Source organism: Phycodurus eques, chromosome 7 (genome assembly GCF_024500275.1).
Source record: "Phycodurus eques isolate BA_2022a chromosome 7, UOR_Pequ_1.1, whole genome shotgun sequence".
NCBI lineage: Eukaryota > Metazoa > Chordata > Actinopteri > Syngnathiformes > Syngnathidae > Phycodurus > Phycodurus eques.
This window is the reverse complement of record NC_084531.1, coordinates 22,775,574-22,796,268: the sequence shown is the minus strand read 5'-3', so window position 1 is coordinate 22,796,268 and position 20,695 is coordinate 22,775,574. Positions and strand designations below refer to the sequence as shown.

The window sequence follows — 20,695 nt, the reverse complement described above, 5'->3', positions numbered from 1 at the left end:
TGACACATGCACCCTTGTTTCCCAATTTCACGTTCCTCACAAACACACACCCTCATGCTTTCTACCTCACTGGCTTGTCTGTCTTTCCATCTCTTGTTCCTGGACATGCCACTAACTCGGTTGTGGCAGAAATGTTTCCCATTAGCTACATGACCACAGACGCTGAGAGAGCAAGAGAGCTTGAATAAGTTGCTGCCTCAGCAACCGCTCTTTTTTTTTTTTTTTTTTTTTTTTTTTAATCCCCACCTCTTCATTTTTTTCTTTCGATGCCCCCCTTTTTAGTCTGCTCCCTCCTTGTTTGTTGGCTTTCTTCTTTTCTCTCCCTCTTCCCATATTTTTCCCTCTGTTACTGCCACAGTCGTCCACTTTTCCCCCGACAGTCCCTCCTTTCCACAGGAGGTAGTGATTGCTCCAAAAATGAATGCAGTTTTAGAAGAGCTATGATTGCATAGTTGTTATGTGCAGCTTTAAATGATGTTTGTCAGTGCTTATTTCAATTAAATCCACAGGCCTGACTATCACATTTTTGTATGCGAGCCAGTTAACCCATCTGGTAATTAAGTCTGTGCTTCTTTCAGGAACCTAGGCGAATTGATAGACAGGTTTGTGGCTGACTTCCGAGCACAGGGCCCACCCAAGGTTGCCACAGACGAGGGCGGCGCTGTGCTGCCAAGCTGTGCTGACCTCTTTGTCTATTACAAGAAATGCATGGTCCAGTGCTCCCAGTTGAGCACTGGGGAGCCCATGATTGCCCTCACAACCATCTTTCAGAAATTCCTGCGGGAGTATGCCTGGAAGATCCTCTCAGGCAACCTGCCTAAGTAAGAATACATTAGTTCTGTTCAACTAAAACATAACACTGTGGAACACAATTTTTGTTTCGCTAGATCTGACAGTTGTTTTTTAAAAAAAATTTGGATGCGGAATCCAAACCTGATCTCAGTTTTTCTCTGTCACGTCAAATTTCTTAACTATAGATCCTAGTTTTCTTAAACAATATGAAAACTACTGTACTTAACAGATATGTTCTTGCTTTATAAAATATTGACATACAATGAAATATGAAAGAAGCAGGGATGACTCCAATGTTTATTTAACACTATTATGTTTTACAAAGGATATGGCACAGATCCTCTTAATCCCTACTATGCTAGCTTTCTGTTTCCTGATATTGATTGATATCTCAATTGTGACTGCGCAAACAGGTTGCCACGTTGCTGTAGATGAGTCTAATCGTAATCAGCTGGCAAGTCTTACTACAGCTAATCAGGGGAATTTTGCTTATCTGGAGGGTAAGCTGTGAAGAAAAAACTTAACGTGCTAGAAAAAAAACCTGACTACAATTTTGGAATCAGCATGCCAATTTTAGTTTTAATCAGCATAAAAATCTAATTCAACAGAAAATTGTTCCCCAGTGTAATTTAATCCACATTTGTCACACCCATATGTGGTCTTTCTTCTGGTGTGGTGATAAAACCATTAGGGACTTGGAAAATTCATTTTGAAATGAATAGCTTTTCTCCTTGCAGTATTATAATGGGTAGCAGTAACATGGCAATTGTAGTGTGTTGTGCAATGTCAATAGTATGCAAATTGTAGTAACATTATTTGGATCACTAGCCACATTAGAAATCATCACCGACAGGTCCACATACACAATTATGCTGTTTGAGTTGCAGATATGCTAACATGCTAATTACACATACGCTCGCTGACTAATGTATGCCATATTGTCGACCATATGCGATTACTTAAACATACTCTCAATGGTACTCTCACACACACTTGTCTTATATGGTGAGTTATTACCTAATTTTTTCAAGGTTTCTTGAGAGCAACTTCATATCAATGGTCGTTGATCACATCACTTTATTCTGGCTATTAATGATAATCTTGTTGCTGCAGTGTTGCTACACTTTTATGCACACTATTCATCGTTCCATCATTGAACAAACATAAGTAGCTTTAAAACAAAAAAATCTCAATTCCAACACAATACCACTTACTTCTAGCTATGACAGTGATAGTACTACTTGCTTCTTGCAAGATAACTCTTTACTGTGCTTGTCACTCAGTCACTTTGTATCCATCTACAGGTCAAGCAGTAACACTGGGGTTCTGACGATCAGCAGTCTGCTGAAAGAGAAGGAAGGCTCGGAAACGGCCAAGTTCACTGTTGACGAGCTGTGCCTCATCTGTAGCATCCTTAGCACTGCCGAGTATTGCCTTGCTACAACGCAACAGGCATGTACATTTAATATTAGAAAATGTATTTCTTTAAATGCTGTCTGCTTTTATTCAGCTGTAAGGAAGATTGCAAAGGGGGATTTGACTCGCGTTAACTTTTCATGGGAAATTTAGATGAAGAATATTGTAATTATTGTTAGACAAGTTTAGCAGTTATTGTGGGAGTTAATTAAAAATTAACTGTCATTTTTTTCTATTTTACAGAAAAATAATGAACATTTTTATAGCAGTAGCAGTATTATAGGTTCAGTGCACCTGCTTTCGTGTGCAGGATTATATATAAAACTTTTTTTTTTTTTTTTTTTTTTTTTTTTTTTTAACCTGTGTCTTGTGGGGTTTCCAATTTACTCACCTATGTTTCAATATATTCACTTGGAGAGTTTTCAACTTTAACATGGATTTTATTTTTTTGACTCAAGTGTCCACTTAGATAATAGTGTCGGTTTTGATTGCAGTATTACCCAAACGTGTTTTTTAGACAAGTCAGTCATATAGATGGCTCTGTTACATATCCTGTAAGTACTTTACTGAATATTGTATGGACATCTGCCTTTTTACAGCTTGAAGAGAAACTTAAAGAGAAAGTAGATAAAATCCTGGTGGAGAGAATTAATTTGACTGGGGAGATGGATACATTCAGCACGTATGTAGCAAATATTGTTCATCTATTGTTCTTCAATAGCAGCCTGCCTTTTATTTTATGTTATATTTTTATCATCTCATGTTTAACTATTTTACCAGTGTGATCTCTAATAGTATCCAGCTACTTGTTCAAGATCTTGATGCTGCTTGTGACCCTGCTCTCACTGCAATGAGCAAGGTCGGACACACGGTTAAATATCTATTCTTATGGCGAACACTATGCAATAAAACATCAATTACATAACATATTATGAAGAGGCTATGTGACTGTGTGTGTGAATTCCGTTTTCTCTCAGATGCCATGGCAGAATGTGGAGCATGTCGGTGACCAGAGTCCCTATGTGACTTCAATCATCATGCACATCAAGCAGAATGTGCCAATCATCAGAGACAATTTGGCCTCCACGCGCAAATACTTCACACAATTTTGCATCAAATTCACAAAGTAATACACGAGACATCCTTAGTTTCTTGATACATACGTCTGAAGCAAAGATGCATAAATTGGATGTTTTTCATCTCTTGTTTCCAGCTCTTTCATCCCCAAATTTATCAATCACTTGTTCCGATGCAAACCTATCAGCATGGTGGGAGCAGAACAAGTACGTGCATGCTAATTATTAAATGTCAGCTTCATTTTTGTCACTATCTGAAGTGCATTGCTAGCTCTATCTGTATGGGCTACAACTGTACAGCTCCTATTTTTCACTGGCTTTTCATCTTGTGTATTCTTCCCAACAAGCTCCTCCTGGACACACACTCTTTAAAGACAGTCCTGCTAGATCTGCCCTCCATAGGTTCCCAGGTACTTCGCAAGGCACCTGCCAGCTACACTAAGATTGTGGTGAAGGGCATGACCCGTGCAGAGATGATACTTAAGGTGAGTAACTGTGGTAATATTAGACTGGCATGATTCTATACAAAGTAGCTTTACCTACAAAGTACCTGCCTTTCTTGGATGAATTTTTAAAATAAACCTTTGATAGTTTACTTTTCCCACAAACTCAGAATTGTCAGGTTTGCATCTTAAGTGGCGCATAGTGAAACACTATCAGTGCCAATCAATTGTAATGGGACACTTCAAATGCTATGACAGACCTATAGTGTAGGTAAATGTATGCCATGTCAACAAAAGAATTGAAAGGCTTGGAACTTTACTTTAGAGTCTTTATGAGGTCCGCATATCTTGGTCATCCATTTAACTAATCTAATGCTGAAACTGATCTATTCTTCGAAATGTAAATCATGACGGCGGCCGACTGGTTAGAGCGTCAGCCTCACAGTTCTGAGGACCCGGGTTCAATCCCCGGCCCCGACTGTGTGGAGTTTGCATGTTCTCCCCGTGCCTGCTTGGGTTTTCTCCGGCCACTCCGGTTTCCTCCCATATCCTAAAAACATGCATAAATTGGAGACTCTAAATTGCCCGCAGGTGTGACTGTGAGTGCGAATGGTTGTCTGTTTGTATGTGCCCTGCGATTGGCTGGCAACCAGTTCAGGGTGTACCCCGCCTCCTGCCCGATGACAGCTGGGATAGGCTCCAGCACCCCCACGACCCTAGTGAGGATAAGCGGCTCAGAAAATGGATGGATGGATGTAAATCATGGCCGAACAAGATTAGCTTGGCACCACTTGTCTGCAGCCTTTTCAACTGAGTGAGGTACTAAAACATGAAGAGAAAAATCTGTTGTCCTCGAGGGAAATATTTTGCTCTTTTAATCCTTTATAGGAGACTCATTTACATAGTTGTAAATTCAACATTTTATTCCCAGAAAATTAACACAGTACAAGACAACTGTATTTATTTTTAATAATATAATCTTTGTCATTATGTTTCTAATAATGATCCACCAAAGTGGCGCAAGGACTTGGGTCTTCTCCCTGCGCTTTCTTGAGTTTTCTCCAGACGCTTCATCTTCGCGCATTAAAAAAAACATGCATTAATTTCCTTGGTGAGTCTTAAGTGCCCTTATGTGTGAATGTGACTGTGATGGTTGTTTTGGTTGATTGTGTTTTTGCTATGTTCCTGGTACTATGGACCTATGGTGAGGAGAACAGCATCCACTTTAACTCAAAAAGGTCCTTGCCCCCCCCAAGGGCTACCTACATAAGGTACACATTAAGGACTGTCCAGGTGATTACAGACTGTGCTACTGTCATCACAAAAATATAAAAGGAATCAATAAATTTACTAATACCAAACTATCTCCAAAACACAGCATGTGTGTTGGATGTAAGTTTTCATTGCAAAGAGTAATTGTGAAAGTCAAGACAGTTGGCCTTGTCTCAAACCAAGCATTTGACATCCAAGGGAACCCTGGTATTTACTGCCCCAGATTACCCCACCCTTAACTGTCCCTGGGGTGAAGAAAAATGCCCACACCCACTAAGTGAATGCCTGTCGGTCCCAAGATCACTTCTTTCCTTCCGAAGGTTGTTCTTTGTTGTACTGTATTGTCTTGTTGATCAGATTTGGTGGAGTTCTACAATTTCTACTCATGGCTTGACAACCAGAGAGAGCTTTGATTGACTATGTTTTTAAACAATTGTGACATATCTCAAGTTTAAATATTTTCTATCAGCACTGACAGTGTCGCAAAACTCATACTTACAAATTGCTTGGTTTTTGTGTTAGAAAGCCAGTGCTTGCTGACTTTAAGGGCCGGATTTACTAAGATCCCAAATAGCGGGGGTAAATTTCCCATTCACTGACAGATTGTGTGTCCTGTTGGTGGGCGTTTTTTGTGTGATCTACTAAGATTGCAATCTTTTACTCTGATCGCAAATAGCAGGCGGTAAATTGTGTGTGCATTCACTCTTAACAGTTTGAAAGCGGTTTTTGCACCAGTTGTAAAAGTGGTGGACACCGGCATATTTAAGAGGGTTTTGCACTTTAATTAGATCTACTGTTTTTCTCCATAGAACGTTTGCGAGAGCACCGCAAGCGCGAAATGGAGTTTGAAGTGATGGAATTGGCAGTGTTAGTTGAATACAAACAAACATTACAGTGAAACCCGGAACAGTGGTCCCGGAACCAACTGACTATCTCAAAACACCGACACATAGCTAACGAAGTCCGTTAGTTCCTGAATTGGCTGCTGTTGTTCACTGGCGCAATCAACAGACAGCGACTGGTCTTTCTGGCTTCCAGGAATAGCTGCTGTTTGTTTGAGCTTTCGTCGTGTACACGCGTCTCCTGGACATTGTATACTTATTTTGACACAGTATAGTTTTTTGTTGTTGTTGTTGTTGTTGTTGTTGTTTTTTTTTTTGGTCAAGCCCTTTACTATGGCATCCAATCATAACGTCAGATTTTGAGGTGCTGATTCCCATCCCAATGACTTAACACTGCTGAGAACTGCTCAAGCGAGAGTTGAATATTGCGTCTTGATGAAGCCAATAGAACTGCATCATCTGCAAAATTCTCTTCATGCTGCTCTTATGTTTTTAGGTCTGTTATGTGTTTAATTCCTTTTAGTCAATGTAGTTTTAGGTCTCGTGTGTTTTTAAATCATATTAGTTTACATTTATTTTATTTAAAAATATTTTTAGTATCTTATAGTATAACATTTATGCAATTACCAGTGTTACCACAGAGGGAGCCCTCTGCCCTGGAAGCTGTGATGGGCCTTTGCCGTGGCCTTGCCTCACTGGGTCTTCAATCCTCCCTTACCAGGGAGGCTGAGGAGTGTGATACCCCTGTACTTGGAAACACAATCTGATCCCCCTTCTTAAAAAGGGGGACCAACAATCCAAACGAACTGTCCCGGATGTCCATGTAATTTTGTAGACCGTGACAACTATGACAGCCATACAACATCCAGAGCCTTTCGGACCTCCAGGCGGATCTCATCAATCCCTTTGTCTCTCCCATTGAAAAGCTTTTTTTTTTCTTTTTTTTTTTTTAACCAACTCTGTGACTTCAACCCCAGAGGTATGAGAGCCTGCCTTCAAAGTATTTCCACTCTACACTGTGTTGATGGTACACTGCAGTCTTAACAATGGAGGCACGGAACATAACCCACACGGACTCAAACATTTGCCAATGTGACCAATTGTCACAGGAAGCTGAAAAGACCCAGACACATGGAAATGCAGAGTTGAAAGGACTTTTTTTTCCATCCACAAAGTGGTATGGCATGACTCCTTCTTGTGACTGGCACAAAGTCAAATCACGCAGAAGCTCCAAAATGACTTTGACGAGTAGACAATGTCATGATAATTTTTGTGTCATTTCAAAAATGTTTATGTGAGCGGAAAGGTTTTCCGCACCTCCTCTCATTTTGCCTGTGCTACGCTCGCAATGCTTTGCATGGTGGTTTGCACCTGCCTTTTAGATGCACTATTTAAGTAAAATCAGCCATTGCAATTTGTCTCCGGTTTTATAAATCACATGGTGCGTGCTAAATTTTCAATCTATTTGCATAACTCCTCCCAGGCCAATTTTGCAAGTTTGGTGCGCTTGATTCATAGATCAGCTTCCGCTTTCTTTTTGCGCCCCTTTTTACACGCGCAACCCTTTTATGAATCAGGCCCTTAATGCTTAGAATACAAAAATAGCTACATGAGTTCCAGTAATTTTATGTTATAAAATTATGCAAAATATCTATATTTCTAGTTTTTGTGACTCCCAACAGCCCTATGAAGCGGGAACATAGATTTTAACTAAATGGTGGTCGCAGGCGACATTGTTTCAGATATAGATGGATATAAAGAAAAAAATTTATATAACCTTAAGATAACACACTTGAAAACACAGATTTTTCAGAAATTTGAATAATACCTGTTGTATAATATGGTGGAATAGGAAGTATGCAGCCTAGGGAAGTGAGTTGAATTTAGACACATTTTACAAAGACTCTTATTGGGTAGACAGTATTTAAACCTGCTACTTAATGCAACATCAAGGTACTTTGCGGGTAATTACTCCTTGGACTGAAATCGAAGCTTTTTAATGGCAAAACCTGCACAGAGAGGGGTCAGTGCAAGTTACTTAGGACTTGAAATCTGTCTTTACCCCACTAAGAAAATGTAATCACATTTTCTTTCAAGGCTACCATTTAGGATTTCACCATATTCTGCAGTGTGTTACCTCAACATTATTTTCTGTTTGCTCTTGTGTGAACAGTTAATGCTGTACTGTTTATGCATCTCACAGTATATTGTAGTATAGTAGTAGTGACTGACATGTTTTTACAGCATGTCTGATAACATGCCAAAATGTGCTACTTAAGCTGCAACAAGATCCAAGGTGTTGTACTGTTAGGGTTTTTTTTTTTAAACTGTCATAGCTCTTGCAATTGCTTGAGGTTGAAGGCTGTCACTCTGGGTTTAGTTCTCGGTTGTTTTATATGAACTTATGATACCGTTCTTGTGTACATTGAGGTTGTTTTGTGAGCCACTTCTCCTTTATGTTCAGAGCTTTCCGACTGTCTGAGGCGGTCTCTCTTTGCTGGTACAACGCCTATGAGACGTGGCTGTTTTCCACTCTTTCAACCCAGCCCAACATCTCTCCATTGCTCACTTGTGAAGGTCTCCTCTGGGGACGATTTAAAAAAATCAACCCCCATCTCCACCCTTGTTGAACCCTCTTTTTATCCTGCTGCCTTTTTTTTTTTTTTTTTGTATTGCATTGCAGTCTTATACTTGCTTATATTCTATAATACCCACAGGCCTTTTCCTTGGCCTGGCTCCAGCCCAGTTGCTAAATAAATCACTTGGTGAGCAGGGCGAGTAAGAGAGCTACGAATTCCACACAATCCACAACCTTTTATGCCTGCTAACTTCTCAAATTCTCCTAATTCCTCAACAGTGATGTTGTTTGGACACCTTTTTGTGCATGTCTGTAGTGACAAGGGTTAAAATGACTAACATGAGGCAATGAAAAAACATTTTTACCACTGTTTGTGTGTGTTCACATGCAAAAGGAGGAGAGGGGTTCCCCGTCTGTCACCCATTTGTGACTGGAAAAAATGTCCTCTGATCCAAGCTTTCCACCTAATTGCTTTTGTTACAAGACTATTGCATAAGATACATTTAACATTTTCATTAATTTCTCATTATATCCCCTTTAAATATTTACTGGTAAAGTTAATTATTGCCAAAAAAAGTGTGCTTACTACTTGTGGTATAAAAGTGCAATCCAGAATATAAATATGAAGTCTCAACTTCATTTGTTGCCAGAACTATTGGTTGTGTCAGATTGAAACCCCCCACCCCATTTGCCTGATTTAGGTCATGGCAGCACCATATGGGATCGTTTAAAGATCTCTTAGGTCATACCATGATGGCTCATAGGAGAAGCAGGGGGTGTCAAAACAAACTTTAGGTTCTTTTTTTAAAAATTTTATTTAAATTGTTTTCTTTAGGTGGTGATGGCCCCACATGAACCGCCCGTGGTGTTTGTGGATAACTACATCAAGCTCTTGGCTGATGGCAATCCTGAGACTTTCCAGAAAATACTCGACATGAAGGTTTGCTGGCTTGCCCAGTTTAAAATAATTGTAAATGCAGTTTGGGAGATTTGCTTGTATTATGTTGTCTGTCTGTCTGTCTATACAGTGGACCCCCGCATATTTGCATTTGGGTCCCCCGCAGTTTCACCTAGTCGTGGATAATTGTATTCTTTTTTGGAGGGGGCGGGGAGGGCACCTATCCTCATTGTTCACTGTATTTATTGGCGGTATTGCTTGACATTAGCACCCGCCAACCTGCCAGATGTGGGTGAATGTCCTCCGTGACAGGTGTCACTTCCACTAGCCACACCCCCCCATTAATGTATGTCGATCAAGAAAATGTCCCATCAACACCACTACCCACTGTACCCACTGTTTTTGGGAGGTTTAAATGCATTTACCATGTTTATTGTTTGTCATCCTTTGGTGCATAGGGTTTAAAACGTGGTGAGCAGAGCAGCATGCTGGAGCTCTTCAGACAGAGGTTACCTACACCGCCTTCCGGGGCCGACGGTGGCCCCTCCTTGTCCTTCAGCGCCCCCACCCCTGAGCAGGAGTCCTCCCGCATACGTAAACTAGAAAAACTCATCAAGAGACTGTGAAGAAATAATACTTCAAGATACTGTGTGCTGCTGGGCTGGCCTTTACCACTCAATTATTGATCTCACAATATGTCACTCTGCTGCTCCATTGAGTTATTGTTCAAAACAAAAGAGTTGACTCAATTTTTCATCACACACAAAAATAAACCCAAGATCATGGTGAGTTATGAAAAAACTTCCTCACTGGTGACTTGCTGTTGGTACATATTTGTTTATATGTGCAATTTCCTTACCTTCGTGTTCACACCAATGGCCATGCTTTGATTGGTACATAGCACAATGAGGTGCACTCAAAAAAATTTATGTTGTTCTTATGTCAAAAAGTACAAGCAACTTGATCCTAGTTAAATGTTGTTTTCTTATTATGATAAATGACAGTACCCCAAGGCTATGGAATTAGATGGCAAATCTGAGTATATTGATTTGAAACGTATGCTTCTCTTTTATACATTTATGAATGAGAAAATAAAACGTTCTTCCCCTTTATTAGGTCTCTGAGGGGATATTCAGTTTAGACGTCATATACACCGGACAGAAACTCACATGAATACTGAGGATCAAATTAAATGAAATCCAAAGTATGAAATCTCTTTCCAAAAATGCACTAGCAGAATAATTGACGGTGTAAATATTTATTCAACATTACTTATAGTTTCAATTGATATCTACTGCATTTAGTAACACATTCCTTAAAAATATCTTGTACTGTATGGTTGTGTTGTATTATACAATGACAAGTTGTGAAGATTACTAAACATTGCCACAGATGAATCCTTGTGCTTCATTAAATGGTTTTACGATGCATTCATTTCAACATGTTCTGAGAAAAATTAAGAAGAAAAGATTATGTCAATGCTTGTGAGCCATGTTGGATGTGTGTGGTTCAGAGTGTCCCATTGTTTGCCTCTATAACCCAAATACAGAAGTTTGAAACTTGACAACTTTGTCTGAATAGTTGAATAGAAGTGAGTCTGAAAAAGAGGAAGGTCACGAGCCAAGGTAAATTTCTCTCTGTTTGGTAAATAGAACCCGGCACTGGTTAGCACATCTGCCCCACAGTTCTGGGTACCGGGGTTCAAGTCCCGGCCCCGCCTGTGTGGAGTTTCCATGTTCTCCCTGTGCCTGGGCGGGTTTTCACCGGGCACTCCGGTTTCCTCCCACATCTCAAAAACATGCGTGGTAGGTTGATTGAAGACTCTAAATTGCCCGTAGGTGTGAATGAGAGTGTGAATGGTTGTTTGTTTATATGTGCCCTGCGATTGGCTGGCGACCAGTTCAGGGTGTACCCCGCCTCCCGGCCAAAGATAGCTGGGATACGCTCCAGCACGCCTGTGACCCTATCAGATTAAGCGGTAAAGAAAATAGATGGATGGATGGATGGTAAATAGAATGAATTACATTTTTGGGGTTACAATGTTGGAATTCATGGCTTGCAAAAGAAAGATGGCTGTCAATGGAATTCAGCAATCTGGACTGAAAGACAGCTACCTAATACAAGCCAGTCTATTACAATGGAACTACATCAAACATGCATAATACCACTCGAAAAAAGATCTGGTATTGTGCCTGCATGTGGCCCTGGGTAGAGCGAGTACATCTCATATCTTCTTTATCTTGGGCAGAAAAAAACGGTGGTCACCCTACTGGCCCCCCAAGACGTACCCCAGGTTCCAAACCTAAGCAGTAAACTTGTACACCAGTTATCCATTGTATGCTTGAGCAATTTACATTACAGTAATATCATTAGGATGAGATGTCATTTACTGGACAAAAATTGAACTCTTTATAATTTACTTAAAAATTTCGAAACGTCTATTGGCATTAAATTCAGCCATTGTGGTGAGGAGGTTTTCTGTCTTAAAAACGTGTTTTGGTTCAGTAGTCTCTTGGTGCTTTTTTGATGGTGGGGGGGGGGGGGGTATAATAAATATTCATGTCGATTTCATTTTGTCCTCCATCCAATCAGCATCGAGGAAAAGCTTCCAAGGGGCGGCATCTTTTTAATGCCCGAAGGAGTTTAGAGGGAAAAGTTTGAAGCTTGGCTGTGGCCTAAGGCCAAGTTCAACTTTGCCCATCTTGGTATATATAAACGTCGAGTTTACTGTGCAGAAAGGACTTGAAGTAGAAGGTTTGTGGGAGTTTTTTTGTTGATGTTGTTGTTGTTTTACGTGGAATTCAATTTTTTTTTTTTTTTTTTTTTTTTTTTTTTTTTGCCCCACAACGCGCGGGCAGCTACAATTTAGCAGCCCAGGTGTTCCCCGGGTAGAAATGAGACTTCACTCCGGAGGACGTCAACAAAAAGCAGCGCAAAAGGGAGAACTACATGTTGGAAATCGTCGTCCTTCGCAATATTTCCTGCTGCTGGAATTTCACAACTTGGCACTTGAAAAGGAAATGGTCGGACGGTTAAACTTTGCAAATGTTTGCGAAGAGGACCCGCTGGGTATGAGCTGCCGGGCGGACAGAGGGCTCGACAGCCCGGACTCCGGGTTACCGCCGAGTCCGAGCCCCAGCGTCTGGCTTCTGCCTCAGGACAAAGCGCGCGGCGTCAGTCCGGTACCGGAGGACGAAGGAAGCAGCTCGCGGGTGGGTAACCGACATACTGTATAATGTCGTACAATGCATGTGCGAACACTCAACGTAAGTATTCGTCATCACTAATAAGTCCGAGCCTAATTTGACCAGAAATGCATAGTTGTAGTCGAGCGCAATGTTTACCACCGGCACCGGGCTTCCTCCACGTGTCGATAATACAGTGCAATCAAGCCTCGCTATTCGCGGGGTCAGGGACCAAAACCTGACTCCAATTGCAAAATTTCCAAATAGTAGATTTTTAATTGCCTCCATTGATGCAGCACTTCAAACCCTTAATACACCAATCAAATTCATTCCCTTACACTGCCAACTACAACGTTCCTATCCACCATTCTTTTTTTTTTTTTTTGTCTTTTGTGTTTGTGATCCATGGTTACTTGATTGTTTTAAAATGCACACAGTCCAGTAAACCCCCCCCCCCCCCCCATTCGCGGTGTTAGGGACGGTGCTTGCCGCAAATAGCAGAAAAGTGAGTAATTGACAAAGCCCCTAAATTTGTTTAGAAATGCCTATAGTTGAAACAGTATATATACAGTACTACATATTGTCACCCTAAAACACGTTAACATTTCAAACTCATCTTAGAAAATTGTCCTTTAGAAATAAATGGTTTATAGATGACAAAACGCTCCAGAAGTGCACGTGTACATGCACATGCGGCGAAGATTCCGAAACTTCCGCGAGCAACGCAGTCTAAAATTTAATTTAGTTCCGATTTACAACGAAATTGTTCTCTGTTGATACCAACTTCGACTTTCCCAATAGTCAGGGGTTTGTCGCCATCTCTGGGCAATACTGAAAGAGCACAAAAATGTGAATAGGTGAGTTTTTCAGCAAATAGCTGGGTACTTGGTGTACCTTGCAGCTCGCCTTAACCTGCTGATCAGACTTCCACCACTGCCAATATCTATCATCTGGAGAAGTTCACCGTCTTGCTTTCTCCGGTATCGACCCCACAACGACCTTTAGTGTAATCTCCCTTCACCCCGCTGTTCATTTTCAGGCAGGCCGACGATTAGCCGGTGACAAAATGCGAGCTACGCCTCCGCTAACATGGTGCCTTAGCAGGAGCAGGGTCATCTTATGGTGTTACAGAAAGAGCACACTAATATATGGATAGGTGCAAATATGTGTATTTTTCAACAAATAGTTTTAGTTATGTTCTACAGAAAGAGAAAAAAAAAACACAGAGGTGTTTACAAATTGGCAAAGGTTGACGGTATACTGTATTTCCTAGTGTAGCGGCTGCGGGTGCAGAAAGTAACAGGTTTCCATTTGAGTTGAGGCGTTTACTTGCACGAATGCATGTCATTAGCCTAATAGCATAATTGCAAACTCATTTTTTTAACTTCTTTTGAAAGGGAAAAAAAAAATCATCAAATGACAGTCCAGTTGCCTCGATTCGACCTTTACGATTGCGATAATCTGGATGACCGAGAATCTACACAGATATAAAGAAAGAACACGATTTTTAGCAAGCGCATTTTATTTTTTTAATCGATATTCTGACATTAAGTTAAAATTGACTTAGGCCAGTGATTCTTAACGCGTGGTACATGGGCTTCCCCTGGTTGTACACGACTGAGTACAATTCAGTCGTATTTAACTTTTAAATTGAATACCTTTACTTTTTAACACCTGCTTGTTTTTAAGCATTTATTTTTTTACACTTAAAGTGTATTACTTTTAATTACATTGTTTATTCCCCCCCCCCCCCCCCCCCCCCCCCCCAAATTTCATATAATTAAACACTGGTAATATTCATACTGTGCATAAAGTTACAGTGTCTTACAATAATATTAAATACTTTTTAGGAATAAAACAAGACAGTTTTTGATGAACACATAGTTCAGTAATGTTGGTCATGATTGTGGTATTGGAGAGCTCAGCATTTTCTTTTAGGTGGTACTTGGTGTAAAAATGTTTGAAATGTTTTGCATTAGCAGTTGTCACAAGGGCCCTCTGTTTACGATAGTTCTGTTACATCGGCTGTGGCGTGACTCTCCACTCGTACGCAAGTCGGAACCTACCACTAATCTATGCTAGTGCAGCAGTAAAGTCATAATTCCAGTCGATATTTGTATGAAAACACATCTAGGCTGTTAAAAAAATAAAATAAAGACAAGCAGTAAGCACGGCGCTAACTGAGCGTGCCTGCTTGTGCCGCGTGACAACATACTCTTATGCCGCTGCGCAAACTGCAGTAGTTTATTGCAGCGTTCATAACCTCGAAACATGGTATGTCGGGACCGTCGTAAGATGAGAACCCCCATTTACCATTGGTGGTACATGTTGAAAGAAAAGCTTTGTGGCAGACACGGCGGATTGATGACTGTGAATCCAGAGTATGCACCAGATTCGCCCAGTTGAATTCCATGAACTCAGTGGCTCACTTCAGAATGTTAATTCAGACCACAGAAAAGTTTCATCCCAACCTGTTTTATTTTATGTATTTATTTTGCAGGTTTCGACTTTGCCCTCTGGGTCCTTGCAGCCTTTGTCCTATGGGGAGGGTATAGCAATTGACCCTTTACCCCCTAAAGAAGTAAGGTGGGTTGTGTTGAAAATTCCTTCAATTGATCCATCCATCTGTTTTCTATATGATCATCCTGTTCAGGGTTGCAGGTAAACCTTGCCCATATCCGAGCTGGCTTGGGTTGAGGGGTGGTTTACATCCCGTATTGACCACTAGTCAATCAAAGGACTCTCCTGTGATAGACTGCGTTTCTGCTGCACGGTAGCTACACAGCTCACTATTGACACATACACTATTGGCAAATGCAGGTCTAAGCTACTAGATCTCGTAGCTGCTCAGCTGGGCTTCAGAGGTATTTGCAGACAGTGAAAGAAGCCACTGCCGGTCACACATTGGTTGAGTAGATTTGTCATTGCAACATCGTAACATCTGAGCATACTATCGGCTAAAAATTGCAAAAAGAAACACAGATGCTAAGGTTAGTTTACCTTGTTACTAACCGCTAGTTCTAAATATTGCAATATTGCTCCATAATCTCCATCTGGTTGAAGAGGTCCAAGTATCCTCACCATAGTCAACAGCCATATGCTGAGATGTAAATGCCCTCTATCTCCTTGATTGTGATTAGAATGTCATTCTGACACATGCGTTCAATGCAGTGTGCCTTTTTTTTTTTTTTTTTTTTTTTTTTTTTTTTTTTTTGTGTATTACTATTTTAAAACGGTGGGTCACTGGTTAGCAAGTTCTGAGGTTCAGGATTCGAATCTTGGCTGTGGCCTGTCTGTTCTACCCGGACTTATGTGGGTTTTCTTTGGGTACTCTGTTTTCCTCACACATTCCAAAAACATGCATGTTAGGTTCACTGAAGACTAAATGGTGTGTGAATGCTTGTACAGTGGGTATGGAAAGTATTCAGACCCCCTTCAATGTTTCTCTTTTTTTTTTATATTGCAGCCATTTGCTAAAATCATTTAAGTTATTTTTTTCCCCACATTAATGTACACACAGCACCCCATATTGACAGGGAAAAAATAGAATTGTTGAAATGATATTCAGACCCTTTGCTCAGTATTTAGTCGAAGCACCCTTTTGAGCTAATACAGCTATGAGTCCTTTTGGGAATGATGCTACACGTTTTTCACACCTGGATTTGGGGATCCTCTCCAGTTCTGTCAGGTTGGATGGTGAACGTTGGTGGGCCACCATTTTCAGGTCTTTCCAGATATGCTCAATTGGGTTTAAGTCAGGGCTATGTCTGGGCCATTCAAAAACAGTCACAGAGTTGTTCTGAAGCCACTCCTGTATTTTAGCTGTGTGCTTAGTGTCATTGTATTTTTTGAAGATGAATCTTCGGCCCAGTCTGAGGTTCTGAGCACTCTGGAGAAGGTTTTCTTCCAGGATATCCCTGTACTTAGCCGCATTCATATTTTCTTCGATTGCAACCAGCCTCCCTGTCCCTGCAGCTGAAAAACACCCCCACAGCATGATGCTGCCACCACCATGCTTCCCTGTTGGGACTGTATTGGACAGGTGATGAGCAGTTTGATTGTATTTTCTCCACACATGCCACTTAGACGCCAACAATTTATTTCTTATTTCTCACCATCTTGGAGTCCTTCAGGTGGTTTTTATTTTTTATTTATTTATTTATTTTTATTATTTATTTTTTTGCAAACTCCAGCTAGGCTTTCATGTGTCTTGCACTGAGGAGAGGCTTCCGTCGGGCCACTCTGCCATAAAGCCCCGACTGGTGGAGGGCTGCAGTGATGGTTGACTTTCTAGAACTTTCTCCCATCTCCCGACTGCATCTCTGGAGCTCAGCTACAGTGATCTTTGGGTTCTTCTTTACCTCTCTCACCAAGGTTCTTCTCCCCCAAATGCTCAATTTGGCTAGACGGCCAGCTCTAGGAAGGGTTCTGATCGTCCCAAACGTCTTCCATTTCAGGATTATTGAGGCCACTGTGCTCTTAGGAATCTTAAGTGCAGCAGAATTGTTTTTGTAACCTTCTCCAGATCTGTGCCTTGCCACAATTCTGTCTCTGAGCTCTTCAGGTAGTTCCTTTTGACCTCATGATTCTCATTTGCTCTGACATGCACTGTGAGCTGTAAGGTCTTATATAGACAGGGATGTGGCTTTCCTAATCAAGTTCAATCAGGAGAACCAAACACAGCTGGACTCCAATGAAGGTGTAGAACCATCTCAAGGATGATAAGAAGAAATGGACAGGACGCAAGTTAAATATGAGTGTCACAGCAAAGGGTCTGAATACTTATGGCTGTGTGATATTTCAGTTTTTCTTTTTTAATAAATCAGCAACGATTTCAACAATTGTTTTTTCCCCCTGTCAATATGGGGTGCTGTGTGTACATTAATGAGGAAAAAAATGAACTTAAACGATTTTAACAGAAGGCTGCAATATAACAAAGAGTGAAACAGCTAAGGGTGTCTGAAAACTTTCCGTACCCACTGAATGTCTACATGTGCCCTGAGTTAACCTTAACTCGACCCCTAATTAGGGTAAGCATTGGATGGATATTTTGAAGTGGCAAAAAGATGAGAAAACTCTTCACACCTCCAGACATTTTATAGTCCTCAATGAAGCTATTATATCATACATGTTTTTGGACATTGAACATTGAACCTGGAGTAACTGGGTAAAGTAACAAAATATTTTCTTAAGCGTTCTGTTACTTTAGAATAATATGACGCAAGTAAAAGTAAAAAGTAGTCCTCCAAATAATTACTTAAGTACAGTACTCAGTGAACAAATTACTCAAGTAATGAGTAACTAGCGAATAACTTCTGATTTGTCAAATTGACAAAAATATATATAAAAAAAAAAGGAATGTTCAACTTCAGATTGCCCAACAATATCACTTTAACTAAAATCATAATGAATAAAATCTTTATATTTCTTTTTTGTGTTCTGTAACCATATTTTATGTGCAAGTCCGGGGGTGTTGCACCGCTTCTTACTGAGAGTCAGATGCCAATTTTTCCTCTCTGTTTGTTTCTGCTATGCTTCATGTAAATTAGTCACTTTGAAAATGTTGCTTCTGTGTGGGGCCGTGGCGACTTTGTGGTCATATCACTGTCTGGCTAAGTTTGATTAGTAAAATGGAGTCAAATGTCACCAGCCAGTTACATTTCATTGGTAGAACAATCTGTGACAAGTCTCTCTGACATACCAAAATAAATTGCACAAGCTATGATAAATACCTATAAATGAAAATATCTGGCGAGTGTAATTTAGCTCAATATAACTGAGCAAAAGTAGTTTTTTTCCTAACAAGAATACTGAAGTCAAACTAAATATTGCGGCCATTAAGAATACTCATACTGCGTATCCAAAAAGTTACTTGCGTATTTGTAACAGAGTAAATTTCTCTCGTTACGACCCACCTCTGAGTTGTAGTAACCTGAAAAACCCACACAAACACAGAACACACAAACTGAAACAGCCATTAGGCCCAATAATGTTTTTGCATCTTGGCTCAACTATACTGATACGATACTAGAAAACTAAGCTGGACTAAAGGCAACACTGAACAGACATATGGGCGATAGCTCAATCACTTCGTTTGATCCACAGATACACCTCGTCAGTGCACTATGACTCGTACCGCCACTTCATTCAGAATGTGTCCTTGCGGCCGTGGGGTCAAGGCCTGGAGCACTGCATGCAGACCATCACAGCCGTGTCCCACAGCACCTGGCGTCGTTATAAGACTCAGCTGGATTTCCAGCCTCGCCATCGGCCGCAGAGCTTTACGAGCACCACAATCATCTACCCCAAGAAAACCAGCGCCGTGTACGCCACGGAGCTGAGCTACGACCGCCACCGGCGAGCCAGACGTTTCCTCTCCAGCGTGGAGTTGGAGGCAGCAGGAAGCTACCTCAGTAAGACTGGATCGATCGATCCAGTTTTGTAACGTACCCCTTGGCTGGCTGTCGCTGATCCTGCTGTTTTCTCTTTTAGATTTAAGTAGCCAGTTAACATATTTTAATGGCAGTGAATCAGGAGCACATGCGATGTCATGTTACATACAGCAGAAATGTAAAGACATAGTCTAAATTGGATTTAATAGCCATTCGCTCCGTGGCTTTATAATCCTGCCAGTGGATGAGTTATCCATTTTAGAAATGACCTTTATATTAATTTTCAGAAATACTGTACTTTGTTCAGTCTTTGTGTTTTTGCACATCATGAACAGTGAAGGCCAATGACTTGCCCTCATTGAGCCCTCCCACCAAATTGGTCACTGCCTGATGTATAAGATGATCTTTAATGAGAGCAGAGACTGATGACAACTGTGCTAGTTAAGGAAAGGAAGCGAAATTCACTGTCGTGCGGGCGTTTTGGTGCATGCTAAGAAATCACTCAAGATAACTGCACTGTACAAAGGATACTTAGCTATGAGGTTTTTTTTTTTTTTTTTTTTTTTTTTTTAAACATTTTATTTTATTTTTGCATTTCTGCACTAAATTAGCACAAAATATGCTCTTCCCAGCCTTTATTCTAGACATTAAAAAAAGCATTATACTAATGTTGGTGGATTATATTAACTGTTCAGTATGTGTAAGCTTTTGTAGAAATGACTTATGCACATGACATGGAATATGAGTCTGGAGTTAAAGTGACAAATACAGTATTGTTGATATCACTCACTTGTCCTACTAGTGAAAGTAAGCTGCATTCCACTTCACTTTCTATGGCGTTTGAGTGGAATTTATATTTATTCTTTTTTTTTTTTTTTTTTTTTAATGTCAGGTTTTATCATTTGATGAATTTATCTTATCAAGTGACATACAGTATTTGCAGTGTTATGTGTTCTGTGCCTCACTGATGTTTCATGCTTATATTTTGCTATTGTTGACTTGTTGCTTTCCAAATTGAAATAAAGTATTTCAAGCTCAATAATTATCGTTTCATTTGACAGGATAAGTGATATAGAAGATGGATGGGTGTGGTTACGACAGACAAAAAACAGCCACCTTTTTAAGCAAGTTACATCATTGACATTTGGAAATAATTAATACTACTTTGCACCCGGAATCAATGGTAGAAACAAATGTATAGTCAAGACAGCAATTTAGTCTTCAATTAACCTTACCATGATTTTGGAATGTGGGAGGAAAACCGAGTACCCGGAGAAAAGCCACGCAGGCACGGGAAGAACATGCACAGAACTGTGAGAGACACAAGTCCCGTTTCGAATGGGCAAGAAGAATGTTTTTTTTTTCAGTAGTGCTTGAGCGCCCCATAGTGACCAGAGAGTGCAATGCCTTCAATTTAGAGGAAAAATAAACTTCCATATCACGGGGACATTGATAGGACTTTATTTACAAGTAATTCAACTTTAGTAACATTTTATTCTCAGAAAAGAAAACGTGTTTCCACCCGGTCTCGAACCGGGGACCTTTCGCGTGTTAGGCGAACGTGATAACCACTACACTATGGAAACTGCTGATCTCCTAGCCGACATTAAGGCCTTTTTAGGCCTTAATGACGCACCGTTCTATGACACATGCTTTATCCAAACCACCACTCGTTGCAATTTATATTTTTCTATCTTGTCACATTTTAAGTATTTCTAACTGGTAGGCAAACCTTAATTATTTTGACGTTTTTTGTTTGTTTGTGTTTTGGGCGTCAGTTTTCACAGGCCACGCCCACATT

At 40.5% G+C, this 20,695-nt stretch overlaps 2 protein-coding genes and 1 non-coding gene across 5 annotated transcripts in view; 2 read left to right on the top strand and 1 right to left on the bottom strand.

Annotated features, from left to right (window-relative positions):
- Positions 1 to 10,745, top strand: part of vps53 (VPS53 subunit of GARP complex) — a 30,281-nt gene extending 19,536 nt beyond the window's left edge. For all 3 annotated transcript variants that reach the window (XM_061681943.1, XM_061681942.1, XM_061681941.1), the window contains 9 exons: positions 579 to 821; positions 2,097 to 2,244; positions 2,808 to 2,890; positions 2,989 to 3,067; positions 3,186 to 3,334; positions 3,422 to 3,491; positions 3,632 to 3,769; positions 9,255 to 9,359; positions 9,776 to 10,745. In XM_061681943.1, coding sequence (XP_061537927.1) covers positions 579 to 821; positions 2,097 to 2,244; positions 2,808 to 2,890; positions 2,989 to 3,067; positions 3,186 to 3,334; positions 3,422 to 3,491; positions 3,632 to 3,769; positions 9,255 to 9,359; positions 9,776 to 9,943 — 1,183 coding nt within the window. In that variant the 3' untranslated portion in view covers positions 9,944 to 10,745. The remainder of the gene's footprint in view (positions 1 to 578; positions 822 to 2,096; positions 2,245 to 2,807; positions 2,891 to 2,988; positions 3,068 to 3,185; positions 3,335 to 3,421; positions 3,492 to 3,631; positions 3,770 to 9,254; positions 9,360 to 9,775) is intronic.
- A 1,439-nt stretch (positions 10,746 to 12,184) lies between these two features.
- Positions 12,185 to 19,849, top strand: rflnb (refilin B). The gene is made up of 3 exons (XM_061680779.1): positions 12,185 to 12,529; positions 15,003 to 15,088; positions 18,608 to 19,849. Exons 1-3 carry the CDS (start codon positions 12,212 to 12,214, stop codon positions 18,945 to 18,947), a joined length of 744 nt encoding a protein of 247 aa, XP_061536763.1. The 5' UTR covers positions 12,185 to 12,211; the 3' UTR covers positions 18,948 to 19,849.
- Positions 19,850 to 20,407: 558 nt separating this feature from the next.
- On the bottom strand, positions 20,408 to 20,480 carry trnav-aac (transfer RNA valine (anticodon AAC)). The gene has a single exon. It is a non-coding gene; the product is annotated as a tRNA-Val (tRNA).
- Between the last annotated feature and the right edge of the window lie 215 nt (positions 20,481 to 20,695).

Bases quoted from the DNA above. Each gene is read 5' to 3' on its own strand.
- rflnb (XM_061680779.1), top strand. From the start codon at position 12,212: ATGAGACTTCACTCCGGAGGACGTCAACAAAAAGCAGCGCAAAAGGGA. The intron at 12,530-15,002 runs GTGGGTAACCGA...TTTATTTTGCAG, and splicing joins ACGAAGGAAGCAGCTCGCGG to GTTTCGACTTTGCCCTCTGG. The intron at 15,089-18,607 runs GTGGGTTGTGTT...TTTGATCCACAG, and splicing joins TTACCCCCTAAAGAAGTAAG to ATACACCTCGTCAGTGCACT.